This window comes from Cucurbita pepo, chromosome LG01 (genome assembly GCF_002806865.2).
Source record: "Cucurbita pepo subsp. pepo cultivar mu-cu-16 chromosome LG01, ASM280686v2, whole genome shotgun sequence".
Lineage (NCBI taxonomy): Eukaryota > Viridiplantae > Streptophyta > Magnoliopsida > Cucurbitales > Cucurbitaceae > Cucurbita > Cucurbita pepo.
This window is the reverse complement of record NC_036638.1, coordinates 6,352,954-6,376,037: the sequence shown is the minus strand read 5'-3', so window position 1 is coordinate 6,376,037 and position 23,084 is coordinate 6,352,954. Positions and strand designations below refer to the sequence as shown.

Below are 23,084 nucleotides of genomic sequence, written 5' to 3'. Positions count from 1 at the left end.
AAGTAGAACTAGAACTGATTGAAGGAAGGTAAGAGTGATTGGAAGCATAAAGTTCAGAAGCAAAACATAGATTTTGCCCATTGAATGACTTAAGGACAAAGCAAATTGATACACAAAGTCACTGAATGAGAAACAATTTTGATATGAGATTTTGGTTCCACAAATGAAGAAAGAACAAAAAGGCCTGCAATTATAGAGTAGATCAGGCAAATCCCATAATCAGCACTGCCTTCCCCACGAACAAAAGCTTAGTTTAGAAAGCTCCTCTGGTAATGGCATCTTCATTGGCATTGCCAAGAGCAGCTTCATTCAAATACTTGTCAGCCAATTGCACCCTCTTCACATTCTCTTGTTCTTGAACCAACATGTTACCATACTCCAGCAGCTTTTCCAGTGTCATTGCTGGCTGCTCGAACTTCGGCGGTGGGTCTTTCGAGTTCACCAGCTTCTTCCCTACGTCCTGGACTCCAACTCCAATGATCCACTTCCTTACTTCGTCATCGTACACTCTCGCCCTCAGCGCCCCGAAGAAATCTGTCCAACAAAACAGGAAAATGGGTTAAGTATGCCTACTTGTAGTTGAGCTTTGTATTTTTAAGTTTAGAAACTGACCGATGGATTGGCCTGGGAAGGTGTCGACCAACTTGACAATGTCCTCATCGGCGACTTTGTCAGTGCGGAAGATACCTTTGCAGACACCGATACGGTCCTCTCTAGTAGGAGCCCAGTAGAATTTCTCCATACGACCATCACGAATGAGAGGAGCGTAGAGAGTGGAGAAATCGTTACCAGTGACGATGATTGGGACTCGAGGGTTATCCTCCTTGTTGTACATTCCAGGGAGCTGGACGTTGGTCGGGTTGTCAGCGATGTTCATGAGGGTGGCGTTAACCATCTGATTGTTGACAGTGTACTGAGTGGTGCCACCAAGACGACCTGCACCAGCGTCCAGATCATTGATGAAGAGGCAAGACATTTTTCCCTTCTTGATTATGTCAGCCGCCTCACGGTACCTTTGACGGATCAACTTAGCCGGCTCTCCGGCGTTGCCACTTTCCAGCTCTCCGGCGCTCATCATGATTGGGCTGTGGCAACATAATAACGAGCAAGTCTTAGGAAAGCAGACCAATTTTATATATAAAACTGTGAAACTTGGAGTTCTAAACACGATTTTGGGCTCACTTGATTCCCATCTTGTTGAATACAAGCTCACATTGGAAGGATTTTCCTTGTCCTTTGCCTCCCCACAGTCCCAGAATCAGAGGAACCTGCACCCAGAAATCTTGAGCTTATAATCTTTCAATTTTCAACATTTTAGGAGCAAAAATTAGAACTTTCTTATTCAATTTGGAATGACTCTTAAAAGGGTATAGATTCATATAATTAAACTTTGAAAACCTTGATGTTTGGAAGGGACAAGAAGTTCTTGGTGATGTGAACAACCAACTTGTCCATGAAAGCAGGAGCAATGTACAAACCATCCAATACGTTGTCCAATCCCTCGTACCTACGAATAATTCAACACCAAAACAGAAATACTCATAAGTCCTACAAAAAAAGAACAAAGATCAGCTAAAAAATACACAAATTTTGAACTGTCTCTTACGATTTAAGTCCTGTACTGAGATACTCATAAGAGCTCATAACAGCGTAATGGGTTCCAGATTGCATGGGGGCTTGGAACAGAGTGTCCACCAGTCCCTTTCCTCTTGTGATGTCCTGTTGGTCATCGGATATGTCATAGGCAAGCCCTCTCCACCTGTCTTTTGATGTCTGCTTGTCGAGATCCTCGTCCGATGCCGCCTTGTCGGAGTCTGATGCCATCACCTTGAAGCTGCCTGACGACACCTTGGGGTAGGCGATCCTCGAGTTCACCACTTTCTTCAAGCTGCTCCCGAAGAGCATTGATCTCGAAGCTGAAGTTGGCGAACTAGAGCCATTCAAACTCAGCTGAAATTTAACGTAATTCATCAGCTTATAGCATAAAACTTAACTATTTAGCATAATTCAACATGGTATCAAAGCAAAGAAATCTAATGATGTGATATCATCTTAAAGAGTTAAAAATATACGCACCGGTGCACGGTTGACGACTCCGACAGAGGCAGCAGAGGCAGCAGAGGCAGCCATCGGAACTGGAGAGTAAAGGATTGACAGAGGAAGCTAAACTTGGGGGGAAGTATGGAGGATAAACAGCAGTGGGCAGTGAGGAGGACTATATAGAAGCAAGGATGGAGCTTTTGAGTCCATTCAAAAACGATATCCTAACCATAAGTTTCAGGATTCCTCAACGACCACAAAGTTAAGATTAGCTGAGAGGACACGTGGCAGAAGGACAAGGCTTGTGTATTGATCCTCGAAGACCTTAGTGGTTGGCTTTAAAGGAGCCTTCTTATCCATTAAATGTTTGGCCAACCACAAGAACCTAAGTTAATTCAAGCTCACCCATTGCTCCATTTCTCCTCCCAAACAAAGTAACACAATTCCTTGGTGGGTCATATTCTAAACCGCTCAAGTCTATCGCTAGCGGATGTTGTTCGCTTTAGCCCGTTACATATCATCGTCAATCTCACGATTTTAAAACACATATGTTAGGGAGAGGTTTCCACACCTTATAACAAATTTCTCATTTTCATTTTCAACAGATGTGGGATTTCACAATCCACTCGAAGATCTAGTATCTTGGCTGCCATATATAATAGTCCAATTACAAAAGAGCTATCAATTCCCATTGTCCGCTCTCCCTTGCGCTCAATACAAATTCAAGCCTGAAGATTGGACTCGTACGAACAAATTATAGCTACTAATTTAGCTCTAAAAAGCATAAGCAAGAGGATTAAGTAGGAAAAATTAATGCTTAAATAAGTAGTAAACATAAAGTAGGGTTTATTTGTGTTAACTTAAAGTGGAATTTGGATCACAAGTTGATGGGAGGCCCATTTGTGCATCTACCTTTTTCAACCAAATGAGAGGTGAAGAAGGAAGGATAAGGATAGGTTCATTTTCAGCCTTTCTTCTTCTTCTTCATAACCATACCCCCATTCCATCTCATTTCCTTCCTACTATCTACTATTTTGTATTGTTTGGGTCCCATGATGGGGTCGATCAATCACACCAGCTACACTCGACTTTTATCTATTATAAAAATAAATATGTTAGTGTATTAATTTATCATTAACGTATTTTAATCTCGTAAATAATATACATTGTTTAATCTAATGTCAATCTATCTATGGTATAAAATAGAAATTTGTTAGCTTCTCATTAAAACTGGGTTGGTGTATAAATGATTAGCCAGAGGTTTCAAATTGAATTGTATGAGTGAGAGAAAATTAAGACATGTGAGAGTTGAGATGTACATTTAGCGTGCACAAAATCTTTGTTTAAAATAAAAATGGAAAAGAGCATGGAGAGATTTCTAAAAAATATTTCTCCTCAACCTCAATAACTAAATCGCTATGTTAAGGTTAATATGTATATTATGTTTCAAAATCTTTGTTTAAAACTAGAAAGATTAAATCGATCCTAGCTAATTATGTATTCAAATAGTAGTTAACTTGAATAATTGAGATATTATCATTAAAGTTGTTCATGAATAGAATTGGGTCAGATTAAAATATTTTTTAGACCTAACTCCATCGTTGAAGTTGTAATCTTTTTAACTTTAACAGTACATATTAAGTGATTAACACAACCCAACACAAAATATTTAGGTTAGACCGAATGCCATTTAATCAAAATTTAATTTTTTAATATATAATTGGATGTCACAATATTATTTGGATAAAATCAAGAGTTGCTAGTCTGTGTTACTTGTGTTGATCGACAGCCTACATTTGAAATATAATTAGAAAGAATATAGAGCAGTATGGACCCGTTGCTAAATGTGGCCGCCTCACCAAACATATCCATTAATAATTAAAAAGTAATTTCATCGTTAAACTCGAAGACCCAATACGCCAATCTCCACCGCCCTCTAAATATTTCTCATATAACTTTAATTTTTTAATTTAAAGTTTATATTTTATTCATCTTTTGTTTATGATCAATCAATTTTTTTTTTTTAATTTTATTAATCTTACTTACACTAGAATATAAAATTTAGGGTTTTTTTAATAGAGTAATTATTTTTTTAAAAAATTTCAATTTGTGAGAGACTTGCTAAAAAAAATTTATTAGATACAATAGAAGAAATCTCGTGTTTAGACCCACACCCTGATGACGTAACTCTCGATGGTAAATTTTTTTAATGCAGGTTTCTAGAAAGAAAAAGTTGATGATTTTATAGGAAGTGGTGTAATTAGTAGAAGAAAGTAAGTGGTTTATTTAAGGGAAAATAACCAATAATAATAATGATGAAGTGGGCAACAGCCAAACCCCATTAGTTTTTTAGATTAAAATATGAAACCATAATCTATATAGCTTAATTATAAAAGTGTAATAATTAAGGATAATAATAGAGAATTAAGTAAAACATGCAGACAAATAACTACCCATGACTCATGCAAATCTATGTCCAAACCCTACGCATGTTTTATTCATTTATTTACTTTTTGCACAAAAAAACGATACAATTTGTCTTTTCATCTTTTATTTTTATTATTATTTTTTAGCCCAAATGCATCTACCCATCTCTTCATTTTCACACAAGAGCATTATAATAACTACATGGGGCTTCTCAATTTTAATTTTGCATAAAGGGGCTTCTTTTTTAATGTATTTATTCTAATGGCTACAATCAACCATGAAAATATAATTCTATTTCATTTCTTCAAAATTTAGTCCACCAAATGCATTGGGAAAAATCATACTTTGAAGCTGAGTTGGAATGAGAATACTTGTCCCTATACTTGACCTCAACCACTAACCTTTCATTTTATTTTTCACATGAAAATATATTTTTAAATTATTATATTAATTTATTCCAAGTAAATCATGAAATTGGGTTATCAGATAAAGAATGATTTTTATAATCGAAATATGTTGTTGTAAAAAAAGAAGGAAGAATCTTTTGAAAAAATAGGGTGTTTGAAGGCACCAAATGGGAAAGCCCTTACCCCGATGTGAGGGTGACAGTGTAGCCCACAAAGGAGACCCTAAAAAGGAAAGCACATACTCATAACTTTAGCTCAAAAAAGATGGTATGCCTTTTGGATAGAACAAAAAGAAGGGTACTACAGGAGAATGGAGCAAAAAATAATAATGCAAATGATGGGTTATAAAGACCTCAAACTTGTTCATTCTTTTGTACTTAAAACTCATCATATTGTTGACCCAATGACTGTACTTAACTCTTATGATTCTTCTTCTTCTTCTTCTTCCTCTTCCTCTTCCTCTTCCTCTTCTTGTGGCGCCTGCAAGTTTCTAAGGCGAAAATGCAGCGATCAATGTGTATTTGCTCCTTTGTTCAGCTATGATGAAGCCACTTCCCATTTTGCAGCTGTTCATAAAGTGTTTGGAGCTAGTAATGTGTCCAAGCTTCTGTTGCATCTCCCCATGCATGTGCGCAGCCAGGCTGCTATTACCGTCACTTATGAAGCTCTTGAGCGCATGCGAGATCCCGCCAATGGCTGCGTCTTCCATATCTTCGCGTTGCAGCAAGAGGTTGTTTTCGATCCTCTAAACATTTAGACACCTCATGGGTTTTTAAAATGTTTTTAAATGTTTCTGTTGCAGGTGGCCAGCTTGCAGGAGGAGATACAAATTCTGGGGACCCAAATAGCCAACTTCCTCACCACCGGCGCTGCCATTTCAGCAGTGGAGAATCCATTTATAGAGATGAATGATTATGATTTTGGGATGAACTCAAACCATTCTCAAAATCAGCTGCTTCCCTACCAAACTTCTGATGGTGTCCAAAAGGATGATCAAATGATATCTCCATTGCTTTGTTTAGGGGAAAAAGATGGAGGCTTTGGGTTCTGCCACTCGAATCATGTTGTTGAGAGATCAGGCTTTGATGTTTCAGTTGAGGAGAATTTTGGTGGCTATCCATGGATACTTGGATGATGATGATGATGATGAAGTTTTGTAGTTGCCCTTTTGCATGGAATAATAATATTCGTCTTTCTTTTCAAAATAATTATGTAACTTTTTTTAATTTTTAATTTTATATCAATCTTGTTTGATTTTGAGCAATGTTTAGTTCGCATTCGAAACGGGATCCAATCGTCCAAATACTAATTAATGTTTTATCTATCGAGCTATGCTCCGTTGACATCAATAATTTCTTTGTAAAAGCCTAAACTCACCACTAGCCGATATTGTCTGCTTTATCTCGTTACGAATCATCATCGTAATTTTAAAACGCGTTCTACTGAAGAGAGGTTTCTACCCTCTTATAAGGAATGTTTCGTTTCCTTTTCCAACCGTTGTGAGATCTCACAATGTATACCCCTTGGAAGTTCGGCATCTTCGTTGACACACGGCCCGTTGTCTAGCTCTATTACCATTTGTAAAAACTCAAGCCCACTACTAACAGATATTGTCCATTTTAGCTCAATACGAGTCGCCTCACAATTTAAAAACGCCTGCTCCCAATTTAAATTTCTTACACTTGGTTATAATTAAATAGACACCAAATCTTTGAAAGCTAAGTTTAGATGGGCTTATTTAGCATGATGATCAGCGCTATGATGAAGGCCCACCTCCCATTCCAAGGGGATAAGAAAGAGCAATGCACCCATTTTCCCACAAAGCCAGCATGTGTCAATCAGTGGCTCTCCCTTTGATTTATTTATTGCTCAAAAGGGCTCCACTGAAAGTTATTTAACTTCATAAATTTCCCTTACCATCCCCATAGGAAAGCTTCTATTTTATAAGTTCTAATGCCTTCTTCAGCCACTAATGTGATCTTCTGCAACGATTTCATACTTTGTAGTATCGTATACAAACATAGCTAAATGCTACTGGATGCAACTATTGATTGATAATACTGCTAACAGCGTCCAAAGAATTATTCCAATGTTGATTTGAGTAGGAAGAAAAATAGGACAACACTCCTCCATGACAACTCCATAGCCTCACCTACACGTCTAAAGACCTCAATATCACGAACCCTTTTCCTGTTCGGGTTTAAAAGCTCGATGGTTACATAAGTTTTTTGTTCTCAGTTTATGGTCGAAGATGAACAGCTTCCCAAACTTGAGCAATGGTTGGTGCAAGAACTCATCAATTACAAAGTACACATTTTTAATAGAGCTCTATCAAAATCGTTCGCCTAATCTCGACTTCAAATCACGTCACGTTTAACACTTCTAACATTCCACAACGTTCTATATAGCGAAAATTCAATTAGTTTGAAACACCAAAATTAGAATTAGAACTAGGCTCAATCAATCCATCCAGTTAAGGCAACCATTGTAAAGTAAATCTCTATGGGTTTTGTTGAATTCAAAGTTCATCACTGCAAGAAACGTCTAAAATTTCAAGTCAAAAGATAACTTTAACGGCAAAAAAAGAAAAAATTATAGCCATCTATGGTCATACTTTTCAGCCCTAGAACCATCTAAGAACTTATTCCTAGCACGGATGCCAACCTCCATTGACTAACAGCAATTTCAAAAAGAAATGCAAACATTGACAAACATGCAATTTTAAGATGATAAAATGAATTTAAACTGTTAAATGTCACAAGATGATTCGACTTACCGCATCGTCTACGAAACAAACACCGAATCAAAAGAAAATGTAAAAATCTCGACACGTCGCCAAAGAGAGAACTCACTGATTATGCATATTAAGATTCCATGTTAGACTAAGTCTGCTTGAAATATATCTATTTTTGTACATAAACTATTGTGTCATAGCTAGAGTATACACATACCGTTTTAATCGTTTTATACGACGCTAAAGATTCTTCTTATTAACGTTGACAAAGCATTCAATCAGACACCAAATCAACCATAGGAAGTGTTCATCAACAAGGGAGAGATACTTTAAGCAAACAAAAGGGTAGAAAGGCATAGGATTATCAACAGTGATTAAACAGTAGGAGTGACTAACTAATGAGTTAAACAGCGATTTAAAGAGATCAGCACAAAGAATTATGTTTAAGCAAGTGGGTGAGAGTGGTTGAACAAAAAAAATTCAACACTCATCTGGATAACCCATCATAGATAACCAAATCAAACCAATCAATTTGGTCACTTTCCAGACATGTTTTACCTAAAACTCTTATCAACTTTACCATTAAAACCGAACGATAACCCAAAGCTTGGCGAGGCTTCCTTTGTCTATAGGGGGCATTTGTTTCACAAGTTCTTAATGGTTAGATGTGTATAAACAATGTGTCTATGTCGATGGAGATAGCCTAACAATGCAGCATATTTCAATGGCATAAAAACATATACTCATCAACTATAGTGTTCAAACTAGCAAGACAAACGCCCCTTAAGGGATTTTGATAAATGTTGCTCAAAACTGTCATAATATGCATATTGGAAAAGGAATGATCATAGAAATAGTTGTGAAAGGGAGACAAGCATGTACCTGATCGATGGATATTGGGGCTCCGAACTCATACTTCCACTTGTTCACCTACAACGCTATAGATTCACTCATTCTGACAAAGATGAGAATTAGAAAGAAGAATCCTCATATGATAATACTTAATTCCACCACATAACACAACATTACAAAAGAGAAATGAGTTTCAACAAGAAAAGAAGGGAAAAGCAAAATATAAACAAACAAAATCCTACCGGCTCAACTTGATCAAGTTCTCAAAGTTCAAACAAAACTAGCACCTACTTGTCTCTCTCACTCTATTATATCTCTCTTAAAATGGTGGTGGGGCTCTAGGAGGACTCCAAAACACATCATGTGAAGAAACCTGACCATTTGGCACCAAATTTGAAGCCATATTGTAAACGCCCATTGAAGGCTGCTGTTGATCCCCCATGCTCTGAGAAGTTGAATTGTTCTGGCTTGTTCCAGACTTGTCTCCAGCAGCTGCCTCCTCCTCCTCGAGTGGTAGCCGTTCGAATGTAGCGTTGGTGAAAGTGGCAGCGATAACGATGACTGGACCTGTTGCAACGAGGGCACCGACAACAATGCCACCAACAACTTGCCCCTGCCCGCCAGCCAAGTAGACAGTTAACCCAGTAGCTCCCGGTGGAGCTGGGGCAGGCAAAAATGCACCAGAGAGCGACAGTATGTCGAATCGTCCCTGTAGCGTAATAACACCGCTAGGGGCTGCCGGATGCCGGAGAGTGACATTGGCGACGACCCCATTTCCACTGAGAACCGAAACTCCTCGCTGCCGGCGTTGGGCGAAGTTTGAGATGCTTTCGACGATATCGCTGCCGCTGCCGATTTCTAAAACGTGGCTCCGGAGAGCATCGGGGCTCTCTTTCGTGACCACCACTGGCGGCTTCGGCTTGTTTTTGGATCCCGGTGGCCGACCACGTGGACGGCGCGTGCTGGAGCTGGTGCCTGGTTCGGCTCTCTCATGGCTGCCGGAGTTATTCTCTTCATCGACAGCTTCTATGCTTTGCTTTAATGGAGTCGAATAAGGGTTGCTGGTGCTGCTGTCCGTGGTGGTGGGTATGTTTTCAGCCCACCATCGATTAGCCATTTCTTCTTCTATATTTCCTCCTCTTCAAGATTATTAAACACTCTAAAAGAAAACCCAATACAAATTTATACACCGAGGGAATCCAATGGTGGCAAAAGAAGTTTCTATCTTTTTTTCCCCTTTATTCCCCCTTCCCCCACATACACACACTCTCTCTCTCTAAATGAATAACGACAAGAGAAAAAACTAGGTAACCCCTCAACGCTGCCTCAGCTTCTTTCTTCTTTCCAACTTGAACAGAACAAAACCCAGATCGGTAACTGCAATAAAATGACCTAGAATCACAACCACTTTACTCGAAGAAACCCTAATCAGATCCAACAGTCGCAAAAAGTAAAGAGACAAAAAACATAAAAACAGAGAGAAGCCCAAATCGGTGAGGGGGGGAAATCAGAGCAGAAAATGGAGAAATTGAAGGGGTGTTGGAAAAGGCATGTTTGTTTTAAGAAGAAGAAGAAGAAGAAGAAGAAAAGGCATCATTTTCAGGATTCAAATGAGGGGGTGCAGACAAAAGGAAAGAAAGCGGGGGGGTGGGTCTGGAATGAGGGTATAAATACAAAAGAGGGGTGGCCCAGAAATTGTACCTATCTTTAATGTACTCAAAAGGGTCAGAAAAAAATAGTACAAAGATCCCAGGAGGTTCCACTTCTGCTCTCTCAGTGCTGCGGCCGAAGAAGAAGAGGAGGAAGACGAGCGATGGCGTGAGAAGGAGGGGGAGGGGGAGGGGGAGGGGGGGCCGGGTGGGTTTATTGAAGCTTTTAACTTGTACGATAAGATTTTTGACAGAAGTCACTGTTGAATCAGTGCCTGTGAAAGCGGTTTAGCAGAGATGGTTTTTTCCTGTCTCCCACTTGCTGCTGCACTGCTCTGCTCTCCTTACACTCAAGTTGGTTGAATGAAACTAAGGGGCACTCTGTTTCATTTGCTTTTGGGTTTGTGGTTCAGTTCTTGGGCGGCAAGTTAATGGGGGATGGATCTAGGGAGGTAAAGGGTACGTGTAGGGCTGTGATTTGGAGCAGAAGGGGAGGAGGAGGAGGAGGGGGTTGCTTAGGGGAAGCGTGGGCATCGAGGAGCTTACACAGTGTGAGCGTACCGACAAAGGTATTGAAAGAGGCAAAAGGCTCAAGTTTTGGATTGGGGATTGGGGATTATTGGTAAGGGAAGATCACCGCCAAAGACCACAGCTTTTTAACCCGAACAGTCCCCCACCATCACCACCACCACCACCACCATTCCCCCCTTCCCTCATTTTTGGCCATTTGCCTCTTTCTGGAATGTTTCAGGTTCCACATCATCATCATCATATCTTCTGCGAGACAGAATCTAGGGAATACTTCCCTTCAATTACAAGTATGCCCCCCCTTCTTGGATAGGATATAGTTTTTATGATTTTATTAGGGGATTCAATTTCTTTTTTCCTTTTTTGTTCTTTGTGTTCTAAGAAATTCAATTGGATACCTCCAAAAATATGAGAGAGAGAGAGAAAATTGTAAAATAATTAATAAAAAAATTGTCGATATGGAAAGAAAATTGTTATAGGTTAAGATAGAGTATAAGGATAATTAGAAGTACAAGAACTGGAATTACTGACCCCACCATCCATTTATGTGGGACTAATTGTTGGGTCAAAACTTTTCTTACTCCTATCAATGGTGTCATCGACCCCATGAAGCATGCTGTTAACAATTTAATTATGGAGAGGATGGAAAAGGGCCAGAAATTACATGTAACCTTCCAAAACCTCACTCATCTTGACTCAACTCTCTTGAAAGACAGAGAAAAGCTTACTTCAACTTCCCGGCGAGATCGGAAATCGGAAGTTGCAGAGGCTGAGCCAAATCATGATGGACGAGAAACGGATGAGAAATCGTTGGGTAAAGTGCAGTCACCAGAATTCTCCCCGTGGTGGCTAAAGTAATTGCCGACGACGACAATATGCCCTGCTTAATTCTTCATATTTTTCTTAAGGGAAAATTGGCGGAAAATGAAGAACATCAATTTATCTACTTTCTTGTGATAGGTCATTTTTTCACCCACGTTAATGAATCTCTATTTTAAAAAAGATAATGCCATTATTTTATAAACTTAGTTCCTATGATTGCTAAGGGAGAGCCGTATTTTGCATTAATATATTTGTCTAATCATATGCATGTGAAAAAAAATTTGATATGTTTTTTTTTTTCTCTAGTTAAACAAATGTACGATGATAATGTCGAGGGAGACAATAAAGAGGTACAATCAATTGTGCTATTCTCAACTGGTTTATATAGATACATCTACTAGATTCTATTTATCATATATAATTGAGGTTAATAACCATTATCTTATATCAAACAATACTTTTACAACTAAAAGAATGTTCAATGCTCCTCGTCTCGTTTCATTTAATAAGTTAAAGAAGGTTGGAAAATAGATATTAAATATTGACTAATCAAATTCTTTTATCAATCGTTAGCAATTTATATAGTTTTCAAACGTGAAGATTTCATTTTAAACAATTCTAGTGTTAATATTTAATAGAATCAAGTTGATCTACCAATTGTTGTCTTTAACTTCGAGGAAAGAGTATGTTGAAAAATCCGAGCAATTCAACTAATTTGCAAAATAATTCAGCATATTTGGATGCTGATGCATTCCCGTAGCTTAGGAATGTGAAATTCCAACAAAATGGAAGATGTAATATGGAAATCTGAATTCCTACCTCCTTGATGAACAAGGTTGGATAAAAATAAACCCGAATGCCATAAAAATAAAATGCTGACGAACCCCACAATTTAAAGTGACAATATCGATGGATAAAAATACCTATTACACTCTTAAGGTTGAAAGTTCGATTTTCTACTCAAAACTTTTTGTTTTTGTTAAGTTATCATCTCTTTGTCCTCCAATGCTGCAAACTTCATCATGCCAAACATAAAACACAATGATCTGATAAAGAAAGTCAATAATGAATAATGATGGTTCCTCCTCATCCATCATATTTCCCTCCTCAATACAACTTCTGCCATTTGAAAAAATACCTAAAGTAGCATACTATGTATAACATACCAAGTGGGTACTACTAGCAAACATTTTAATTCTGTACATTACTCAGCAAGGTAATACAAAACATAATAAGTACATGATTCATTCGAGGATGAATGATGATAATATGCCTCCAGAATTCGGAATGTCGATGAAAGAAAAGACAGAAGATTGAAACTTATGGCTATGGTACGTATAACAACACTAACAAACAGCATGGTTTAGAAATGAGCCAATTTAACTCTGGGAACCCTTGATCAGGAATTGCAAAGAGAAGAAACGCCTTTCCAAAAAAGATGAAAGCCTGGAAGCTGGAAGCTGGAAGTTCATTAAGCGTACCTGGAGGATCTGGAACACGCATTCACTTCATAACCTGCCTCTGATTACAAAGCAAGCTCCAAGTATAGATATGAAGTGAGTGCCCTATCATCCGCTCTGTAAATTTAAGATTATCTGGGTGGATATAGACTAATTCTAGACAAAATTTTTAATCCTGACGATCAAGTATATGCACAGCGACATCACTTGCAGAAAGAAGCTGAGATTTCCAACTGAACAAACCTACCCTCCAGTTCCAGCACTGTCGGCTGCTACCTTCTCAGCTGAAGAAACAGAGTTTGCTTCACTGGAAGTTGGGCCACCTTTTTCACCCTGACCAAGTAAGCGGTTGGAATCTTGATCGGGGAAAACTTCCGATTGCAACGAGGGAGAAATGTTATTTACATGCAGCCATGTGAGTTCCCACAAGCTATCTCCACCTAGCGCACTCCTCTGAACTAACACTCCCTTAGTTTTCATAACAAGCACTGTGTTCTTCAGGAGTTCAGGCACTAGCTCCTGAAGCTTCTCGCTTCTTTTTCCTTTGACTTTAGCTTTTGCATACTTTTCCATTCGGCTAAGAACACCAAGCCATAGTTTGCAGAAGGTTGTTAACTGAGAAAGATCCTGGAGCAATAGTAAAAACACTTTGGACAAGAGTTTCATGGCAAGGATCAGCGTCCCTTCCATGTTTCTGTAATCTTTCTGAGAGTGTCCTTGTGCAATTTCCAATAAATCATCAAGCATTGTGAAGATCACAAGATCGAAACACTGTAACCACAAGCCATGTGGAAGGTGGATTTCATCAACGCCTGTCAAGCACTTTTGCAATGACAGCAGAGCCTGGTTTCTAACCTCCTCCCTCTGATCCAAGCAAACTTTTCTCAATCCTTGCACAAGCCTCAGCCACATGTCTCCAATATCTTGCGACATTTTAATGACTTCCTCCTCCCTTGCAGCTTCCTTTCCCTCCCTAGCCCACCGTGCTAAACAATCAACAGATCCAGCCATGAGATCCAATGCACGCAAAGAACGTTCAGCTTGTCCAACACGAGACTCGGAAAATTGCCTTGAAGCATCAATGCAGAGGGTATAATTTGCTGGCAACAGGTGGGCACCGTCAGACACAATGAATAGTAGAGCATCAAATCCTGCCTCAGAGGCCTCTGGATGGCGAGCTGTAATGGAAAGTAGGGATGTTATTGTTCGCCATCCCGATGGAGATCTAATATGAGAAGCATTTGCTTTTACTAGACGGCTGACTTCCTGTGTAATTTGCTCACAGTATGCATCGGCTACCCGAGCATCTAGCTTCAAGACAAGTTGCAGAGACCTCAAAAGTTCATCAGCAAGGTTCTCTTTATAAGGCAGCAAGCGCTGGCAGATCCGGAGAAGTCCAAAAACAGCTTTCTCCACCAGGGCACAAGGCATGACAGTTGACTGCACAATGTTAGATATATGATCATAAACACCCGGCCAAAGAAGCACAATTCTATCTCGGTTATTTAGGGTAATGGCAATCAACAATTCCAGACAGAAGACTGCTGTATCTTCATCCTCTGGAGAACTGTTTCCTTTCTGAGGCCGTCCTGCTGCCCATATGAGTGCTTGTGCCAGCTGTAATAAAGATTCAGCCTGAAGAAACTTGCTCTCCGTAAAAATGCTGTCAATATTGCACTTTTGAATAGTCTGAAGGGTGCGCTGATGAGCAGCAAGTTGTTGTTCGGTAGGCTGTGACCTTGGCTCCTCATTGTCAAGAGATAAGAGCTGACTGAACCGGCCCATCAATCCAGAGGATCTCTTGGGAGTACCAACTGACTGAATATGAGCAGCAGATAAAGAACTTGTAAGAGGCTTTCCATGTCCAATGTCAGAAGAAAGTTCTGATTCATCAGCTGCATCACTCGCCACACGAGCTGGCAAAAGACCAAGCTTGTGCAATCGTAAGATGCAATCAAGGATATTTCTCCAGCCTGAACGAATGAAGTCACCATACATGTTGGCGATGTTGAAAACTGTCATGGTAGCCATCCTAGCCTTTGTATCATCACCAAAGGCCAGCACAGGCTCCTCAACAGATGATGGGTTCATGAGGGTTGTGAACTTGCAGAGGGACACAACAAGATCGTCAAGTACATCTTCAAGGTGATGACATGCGGAGATTTTTGCAACTGCTAAGAATCCATCAATACATGTTTGATAGACTTCTTCATGTTCTGCATGATCAAATACCACAGATATAGCCGCAATTGTTGACCCTGACATTATAGCAAACATATCACGGTCAAGGTAGGCTTTAGAATCAGACACGATGAATGGAGAGGATTTCTTGGATTTATTCATCAAATCGATCCATCGGCTTGGGGTCATTTCAGGAAAACCATTGCCTTGCTCCGGAATAGTACGAATCTCATTCTTACAGATTGAGTGATACAACTCGGAGAGGAAATCTCTTGGAAGATCATTGCCTCCATTTATGTGCCTGCTGTTCCGAATGAAATCTTCTTCCGTCATCTTCTTTTTCACTTGAACATTGTGCTGATCTGTATTCAGCATTATAAGTGAATAAGAAAGTAGAAGAGCAGCATCCTTATTCACAAGAATTTGAGGTGACTGTTCATAATATCTCTCAGAGAACGCCTCAAGCACCCTTTGTATCTTCTGTGATTCTCCCGGGAGTCTGAAAGTTTCCAAAAATAGCCGCAATGCAGTATCCAAATTCATGTCCTGAAAATCAAAAGTCCCAGCAAATTCATGAAGAACCTGGACGCAAAACTCATCATGATTTCCAAGGAAGTCCCCAACCAGATTTTTATCCAAACCAGCAGTGAACCTGAAAAAGCAGGCTACACTTTTGGGATCAAGTTTATCAGGCAAGAGGTGGGTTCCTTGAAGAAACTCCAGTCCTTTCTTGGGATCACGGTTAAAGTGATCAGCTCCAATCATCAAACGTCTCTTGATGTACTTTTTCCTTCTCACAAATGGAACCCATTGATTAGGATCATTATAGTTTTCACACTTTACCATCCAGAAAGGAGTATATTCCTCAAGGTTCACAGGAGTATTTTCTATGCCAGTTCCATGACCTATCCTCTCTGCCATTCCCTGAATAACGGCAATAAGACCATCCAAAGCAAGGATATGCATTGAAGACAAAGGACAATTAACTGGAAAAGCACTCTTAGACAGAAGATTAGCAAGATCTTCAAAGACATTACTGCAAGTTATGTCACAATCTAAGTTCGCATACATCTCCACCATAAATGTTTTCTGCCTGCAGAAATCGACAAGAGCCTCCATGGCAACCTCCTGCTGCTGGTATGAAGCCCCATACCTGGTTTGGACAAGTCTCAAAATCACACATGAAAAGAAGGCCTCAATCTGCAACTTCAGCTCAGTTCGCAGATGGTGGTATAGATTGAGAACAATGCTACAAACCATTGAAAGGATTAGCGAGCTTGTTGACAAACCAAATTGCATAAGGTTTTGAAACAATTCATCTTGGATTAAACTCAATAACCTAGGGTGATGGCGGAAGGACGGGCCACCTAGCTCTATTGCTGAGTTTAGCAATCCCAAGGCAAAAAGAGGAACATCTTCATCAAAAGCCATGGTATTTGATTTACCTCCCAACTCCATATGCTCAACTAGATTTAGCAATGAACAGAGGAAACGAAAAATTTCTACCATGCAGGGGACCCCATAAGGTTCATTCATAAGATGAAGGTCAAATGGAACCGTATCCTTCACATTACCATCCTCAAGTAAATTTTCATCCATCCCAGTTGCCAACGGAGCTGATGAAGAATTAGAGTCAAAATTGTTGGATGACGATTGACCATCAAATTCATGGCCCAAGTTTCCATTCTCCAACAGTCTGCTTCCAAGCACATAGTCATCATTAGACCCCCTACCAGCCTGAACAAGAGAACATGTTTCATGAATCAATTTAACAATTTTGTGCGAATTTTTGCCGAAGAGCAACTTAACAATTTCAATATAACATAATATGAAAACCAATATATATAAACACACAAACGTGTTTGAAAACATGTTTGAAAAGGCTAAAGGTGCTGTCCAGGCTTTATATCTAAAAGAAGTGATCAGCCTCATTCTAAACATAAAATATATTAATAAAAACATAAAAAAAGATGCAAAACCATGTAGTGTGGACAAAATGATTATTGTTATATACAACTAAAAAAAAAACAAAAATATGTATCCATCAACTTTCACTTCTTAGACTAAAATTCTAAGGCTCATTCTCCACAAGCATCATCATCAGTGTGACTAATAGGATTAACATACTCTTTAACATTTGCCTCCAATGTTTTTTAGTTACAGTGACAGGTGGAGTTTCTATTTTGAAGAATAGGCAATAGACTGATTTTATTGTTCTACATATTCCATGAGGTATAAGCACTTTAAACCTTAGTGTGTTCTCATGGAGGTATAAGCCGATTGGATACTTGAGCTGAGATAAAAAAAATTGAGCTTGATTGTGAACCAGGAAATACAGAAGAAATGTAGCTATAAAAAAATACAGAGAAGAAATTAGTACCTCCTGCTTGCTGGAACTATTGCCATTGACCAATGCGTGTTCTGTGGTACTGATTTCTGACAGATGTGAAAAGGTACACCTGACAAGCTCATAAACTGTGTGGCGAGCTATCCGCTGCAATAGCTCACCCTTTGTGGCTGCCTGATGCACTATGCGGAAACAAGTATTAACAATGGTGCAGACATGCTGATTGCTCAACATAATGGATGCCTTATTTTTCATACAAGCAAGAAGAACCTGAAGTATTTTCATCAGGACCATTTCTTCTGATGCAGGATCTGTTAACTCAAATCTACAACAGCTAACAGCATCAACTATCAAGTGAACAGAATCTCCAGCGTTAACAGTATTTTGATCAATCATGTCAAGAGTTAAAATCTTGTACACAGAAGATAAAGCAACCCCAGTAATAGGTGCTCCAGTTTCATCCGATCGAATTACATCTAAAAATGGTTGAAGATACACAGCAGGGTTGATTGTATGCCATGGATGCTGCCATGTATATATCTGCCTTCTTAGTGACTTCAGTGATTGAATTAAGGAGTGTTCCAATTGATCATCACCTGACATATATCGACCTCCCCATCTTACATTTCTTCTCATAACTGCCAATACAGCACCAATTTCAGAATTAATCATGCAAGCTAAAGCAGTTTTATTCGTATACGTGACATCACACTCCTCAGGTTCTTCCTCGATTGCATTGATTCCAGTTTGCAGCTTCAGGCGCCCCATCTTTGGAAACGTTCCCTTCACAGTACTAACGTTTACTAAGTACAGTGAGAAGATTGAACAGAAACCTTGCTAATGTGCACAATCACTGCTTACATGGAGAAGAGAAACATATTTATTAGCAATTGTAAATTCAATGAGCTCGACGGCTAAAAGTTGGCACGAGAATTCTAGCTAAAACTTTACCAAAAAGAAAGGTGCACTAGCACAGTTCCAAATAGAAAATTTCCCTAATCAATTTTAATAATGAAAAAAAAAGCTAGATAACCCTCCAACGGTAAATTCTAGGTTCCACTAATTGAATGAATAATAGATACCGTGGATTTTGTAAGTTCATTATAATGAGGAATTCATCCCGCAAACCACATCCCACGAAGACTCATGGGAGCAATCATGCTAGGGGACAGCTCATTCCAAGGAAGTAGTTGTCTAAAACTGTTTTTTGTTGTTTATATCAGGAATTTCATTATTTTACCTATTTTTTTAGGTAAAAAACTGAGCTTTCATTGAGAGAAATGAAAGAATTTACAAAGGAACTAAACAAAAAGCCTGCAAAAGGAATTCTCAACTAGTTACAAGAACGAACTCTAATCCAAAAGAATTATACCAAGCTTATAATTTTACAAGAAGACCAGCTAACAGATGCCATAAAGACGCTCTAAACCTCACAACCTCACACACCTCCTCTCGAGACCTCTCCAAATCTCTAAAAATTCTACTATTCCTCTCAAGCCACATGCCCCATAAAATAGCTAAAGATATATTGCAGGAAAGGTTCAAAGCATGAAGGAATATTCTGGCCCCAATTTTTTTTTTTTTTTTTTTTAGGAATAAGAGAAGGTATAAAAGCATTGAAAATGCCTTGCCCATCAACTTATCAGTGGATTAGCAAGCTCCACACACCTGAAGACATTGTAGAAGTAATATATTTACATAGGCCATCCAAACTATTTAATAAGGAATATTTCTCTCTGTGTGCCATTCGTGGAGATTGAAGCAAGCAAGGGGATGAGCCAGAGTGGGGATGAGAAGATTGCAAAGAAATGTTACTAAAGAAATAGGCAACAAAAGCTACTTATTTCATCGGAAACTTCACTGAAAAAATTATCATTTACACTAGTACAAAGTGCATTGGTTCCAATAACTGCTACACTGTCGTTTACCGTAATTGTAGTCCTCTAGTCCATGGCTGGATAAAACTTTGAAATACGAACCTTCGTTTTCGCTCTCCAATATTCATATTTCAAATTCAGAACGGGAACAGTTTATAGAGTACGAATCTCGTTTCAACAACGAGGAAAAGGGTACTCAATCTTGTATTTGGATCCAAATTCCCCACAATTTCGAGAAACCCAACAAATGCTACCTAAAGCGCACTGAATTATATCTCGTCAAAGAGAAAACATCAAATTACATCCGCGTCGATTGGGGGCGGGGCGTAGTTCTAAATAAAATACAGTACGTTACAGTAACTTCCTAATCAACCAAACAAACGGTATAAGGGAAAAAATGTAAATCCAACTCGTTCACTCTAGGGACATAGATATACAAGAAAATGCGTATATACAAATGAAACACAAAAATGGTGGCCGAAGATCTAAAAAGCAATGAATTACCTGAGATGCGAAGAGGAGCAAAGCCGGTCAACATAGGCAGGAGCAAAACCAGAGATCTAGGGAGAGATTAAAGAGCTTCATTTTTTGGCAGTGCGCACTCGATCTGCCATCCATGGCCTTGGTGCAAATCACAACGAAAAATGCCTAGTAAACAAGAAATCTTGCATAAACTACGAATCATCAAACTGAAAACGGATCCACGGGAAACTAGAATTACCTAGATCAGAACAAATTCGAAAACAAAATGATAGAGAGGCGGCGTCGGAATAGGCACGGCCAGAACGGCGGTCCGTTTTAGCGCCTACGACAGTGCAACTGGAGGAGGGAGGGGGAATTGTGAAGAAGGAAAGAGAGATTTTGAGAGACAGAAAGGAAAGTGTAGTACTTGGAATATGAATTTACATTTTATTTTTATTTTTGCATTGAATTTACTCCTCCAATATTTTTAAAAGTCTTTATTATATTATTATTATAACTTGTAACTAGGTAAAAATAAATAAATAAATAAAATAGTTCATCCTATTATCAATTTTTTTATGCAATAAAAATTTATTGACGGAATTCTCCTTGTAATGGTTTTAAATAGTTTTAACATTTTTTATCTTATTTTATTTTGTTTCCTTCCAATTTCTATACGGTAGTTTTTCATATTTTTTAAATACGAGTTTTTAATTAAATTCTAAAAATAAAAATAATGGTAACAAAACAAAAAAAATTATGGTTGGGAGTAATGTATTAACTTAATTTTCAATATTCTAAAATTTCAATTAATTTAATAATACTTAGTAGACGATTGAGTTGTGATGATTGATGGCATGCATAGTCGAGTCTCCAAATTAAATTATTGGTAATTTTGAGGTGTGGTTTTCACTTATTTATTATAATATTTTTTAAGATTCAAGCAAGTGTAATTAAGTCAGTGATTCAAACGAAATTATAGAGTATTTGTATCTCACAAGTCATAAAAAATGAATATTGTAATAAAGCAGATCGAGAGGATATTATCTAGACTGTCTCAATGTTCAAAATCGTACAACCAAAGCTGAAAATCGTACAACCAAAGCTGAGTATCCAAAGGAACGTCTATCACATTATTGTTTGGATGTATAGAACTATCTTTGAATGAATTATTTTATATTAGTGTTTTGTGATTTTTAGTTTAAATTTCTTAAAATAAGGTGTGAATTAAATTATATATGATTTGGGTTGAGTTTATTTTTAATTTTATATTTTTTAAACCTATGCTCCCACAAAGGAAAAGAAAGCGAAGAATATGTTCCTGAAAATCAATACAGCATTGACAAATAAATGGGAGATAAATTCGTCTTGGGATTTACAATTTGTAATTGGAAACTGCAAGATTTAGAGCTAATCCAAATTCAAAGATGGCGGAGGCAGGCGTCAGTTCCGGAAATGCCCGATGGTCTCTCAAGGGCTTCACAGCGCTCGTCACCGGCGGCACTCGTGGAATCGGGTCTGCTAAATTTCTAACTCTATTTCCTCTGAAATCCTCTTTCTGAGTTTGAATTTGGATTCTCTTCTGCTCTGTGTGCGATTTTGTGTGTGTTTTATAGTCGCGCTGTGGTGGAGGAACTAGCCGGTTTAGGCGCGTCGGTCCACACCTGTTCCCGGAACGAACTGGAGCTCAACCAGTGCTTGAAGGAATGGGAGGGCAAAGGCTTTGTGGTCAGTGGTTCGGTTTGCGATGCTTCTTCGAGAACACAGAGAGAGAGGCTCGTACAGGAAGTGGCGTCTGCTTTCAATGGCACCCTCAATATTCTGGTCAGTAATAGTATGCTTCTGCCCATTTTGATTTTAGAGAAGCCATTTGCTAACAGTGTTGAAATTGGGTGTTGTTTGGTGCATGGCTTTGGGTTGGGAATTGAAGCCCTTATATCACTTACATTTTTACATTTCAATGCCATTCTAATTCTGCATGTACGTTAGTTTGGACGCTATGAAAGAAAACACAGATCTAATATATTAATATGTTGATGGCTTGAACTCCATGAAAGATAACAAAAATGGCAGCAAAGTGAGACAAACTTTAGACCTTGACCGAAATGATTAATTGAAACCACTGAAAAGTGATATAAAGTAAGTCATTATAGGCAGGTGCTATAATTTTTCCATACTTGACGTCCACGAAATATTCAGTGCATTGCAATCAAACAATTGAAACTAGGAACAAGAAAGCCTTCTATTGACCTCAAGTGATTCAAACCCTCCATTTTGAAAGCAAGAACATCTCGTTGTTGGCTCCACAATGAAAAACATAATTCTAAGGAAGTTGCCTTCCAGGAATTCTAAACCTACTAGATATTGTTCTCTTTGGACTTTCCTTTTTAGATTTCGCTTCAAGGTTTTTAAAACGCATATGCTAGGGAGAGGTTTCCACACCCTTATAAAGAATGTTTTGTTCTCCTTTCCAACCGACGGGGGATCTTACTGTATTTTAGTGTAGGTAAATAATGTGGGAACAAACATCAGGAAGCCAAGTATTGAGTACAGTCTGGAAGAATTTTCGATATTGATGACTACGAACTTTGAATCAGTATTTCATCTATCCCAACTTGCTCATCCTCTTTTAAAAGCTTCTGGAAATGGAAGTATTGTGTTTGTTTCTTCGGTTGGTGGTCTCGTGAGCATTGGAAGTGGATCCATCTATGCAGCCTCTAAATGTGAGTTGCTATTGTAGAATTGTAGCTTATTTTCCTTCGTACGTTCTGAGAAGCTCAAAACTGTTCTTCTTTTTTATTTTCTACTCTCAGCTGCAATGAATCAACTGACCAAAAATCTTGCTTGTGAATGGGCCAAGGACAATATCAGGAGCAACACTGTTGCACCCTGGTATACCAATACCCCCCTTGTAGAAAAGGTAATATTTTCAACAACTCCTGCCAGATAATTCACTCATATTAGTTTATTTTTTGCTCTCGTATCCTCTTTCTGTCTCCTCGTTTGATTCCTTCTTGTCATTAGACTGACTGACCAAGGCATGAGGCGCTCTGTCATTAATCTCAGTATCTGGGATGCTTTTAATCTGATGCATCTTTCTGTGAAATCTCTATGAATGTCAAATTGATTAATTGAGTCACCTCGGCAAAATATGACTTGGTAACTGTTGTTCAAGCTTGAAAACATATGGTTAATTAATGGCATTATTCTTTCTGTCTTTCTTGTTTATCACGCTTCTGTTTTTGTGCCTTTTTTTTCCTGATTGAAGGCTGCCCATGTAAAAAAAAAAAAAAAAAAA

The 23,084-nt window shown here is 38.6% G+C and overlaps 5 protein-coding genes across 7 annotated transcripts in view; 2 read left to right on the top strand and 3 right to left on the bottom strand.

Annotated features, from left to right (window-relative positions):
• Nucleotides 1-52: 52 nt before the first annotated feature.
• Nucleotides 53-2,187, bottom strand: LOC111798291 (ribulose bisphosphate carboxylase/oxygenase activase 2, chloroplastic-like). Its single transcript, XM_023681354.1, has 6 exons — nt 2,077-2,187; nt 1,607-1,950; nt 1,399-1,507; nt 1,183-1,268; nt 613-1,085; nt 53-534 (listed from the first exon to the last, which is right to left on the bottom strand). Exons 1-6 carry the CDS (start codon nt 2,128-2,130, stop codon nt 254-256), a joined length of 1,347 nt encoding a protein of 448 aa, XP_023537122.1. The 5' UTR covers nt 2,131-2,187; the 3' UTR covers nt 53-253.
• Nucleotides 2,188-5,277: 3,090 nt separating this feature from the next.
• On the top strand, nt 5,278-6,009 carry LOC111806934 (LOB domain-containing protein 33-like). The gene is made up of 2 exons (XM_023692476.1): nt 5,278-5,604; nt 5,677-6,009. The coding sequence occupies exons 1-2, from the start codon at nt 5,278-5,280 to the stop codon at nt 6,007-6,009; spliced, it is 660 nt and encodes a 219-aa protein (XP_023548244.1).
• A 2,570-nt stretch (nt 6,010-8,579) lies between these two features.
• On the bottom strand, nt 8,580-10,743 carry LOC111798270 (AT-hook motif nuclear-localized protein 15-like). 2 transcript variants are annotated; one of them, XM_023681330.1, is made up of 2 exons: nt 10,656-10,743; nt 8,580-9,837 (listed from the first exon to the last, which is right to left on the bottom strand). In XM_023681330.1, the coding sequence occupies exon 2, from the start codon at nt 9,575-9,577 to the stop codon at nt 8,780-8,782; it is 798 nt and encodes a 265-aa protein (XP_023537098.1). In that variant the 5' UTR covers nt 9,578-9,837; nt 10,656-10,743; the 3' UTR covers nt 8,580-8,779. The 2 variants fall into 2 exon arrangements, with proteins under 2 accessions (XP_023537098.1, XP_023537090.1); XM_023681322.1 differs by lacking the exon at nt 10,656-10,743 and adding an exon at nt 10,162-10,277.
• Nucleotides 10,744-12,525: 1,782 nt separating this feature from the next.
• Nucleotides 12,526-20,222, bottom strand: LOC111798261 (ARF guanine-nucleotide exchange factor GNOM-like). Of its 2 annotated transcripts, none has more exons than XM_023681302.1 (4): nt 20,046-20,222; nt 19,829-19,972; nt 17,481-18,300; nt 12,526-16,837 (listed from the first exon to the last, which is right to left on the bottom strand). In XM_023681302.1, the coding sequence occupies exons 3-4, from the start codon at nt 18,213-18,215 to the stop codon at nt 13,163-13,165; spliced, it is 4,410 nt and encodes a 1,469-aa protein (XP_023537070.1). In that variant the 5' UTR covers nt 18,216-18,300; nt 19,829-19,972; nt 20,046-20,222; the 3' UTR covers nt 12,526-13,162. The 2 variants fall into 2 exon arrangements, with proteins under 2 accessions (XP_023537070.1, XP_023537080.1); XM_023681312.1 differs by having other exon boundaries at nt 19,829-19,945.
• Nucleotides 20,223-21,097: 875 nt separating this feature from the next.
• Nucleotides 21,098-23,084, top strand: part of LOC111806075 (tropinone reductase homolog At5g06060) — a 2,785-nt gene continuing 798 nt past the window's right edge. Inside the window, exons 1-4 of the mRNA XM_023691427.1 lie at nt 21,098-21,302; nt 21,403-21,610; nt 22,293-22,509; nt 22,600-22,706. Of these exons, the coding sequence (XP_023547195.1) occupies nt 21,214-21,302; nt 21,403-21,610; nt 22,293-22,509; nt 22,600-22,706 (621 nt within the window). The 5' untranslated portion in view covers nt 21,098-21,213. The remainder of the gene's footprint in view (nt 21,303-21,402; nt 21,611-22,292; nt 22,510-22,599; nt 22,707-23,084) is intronic.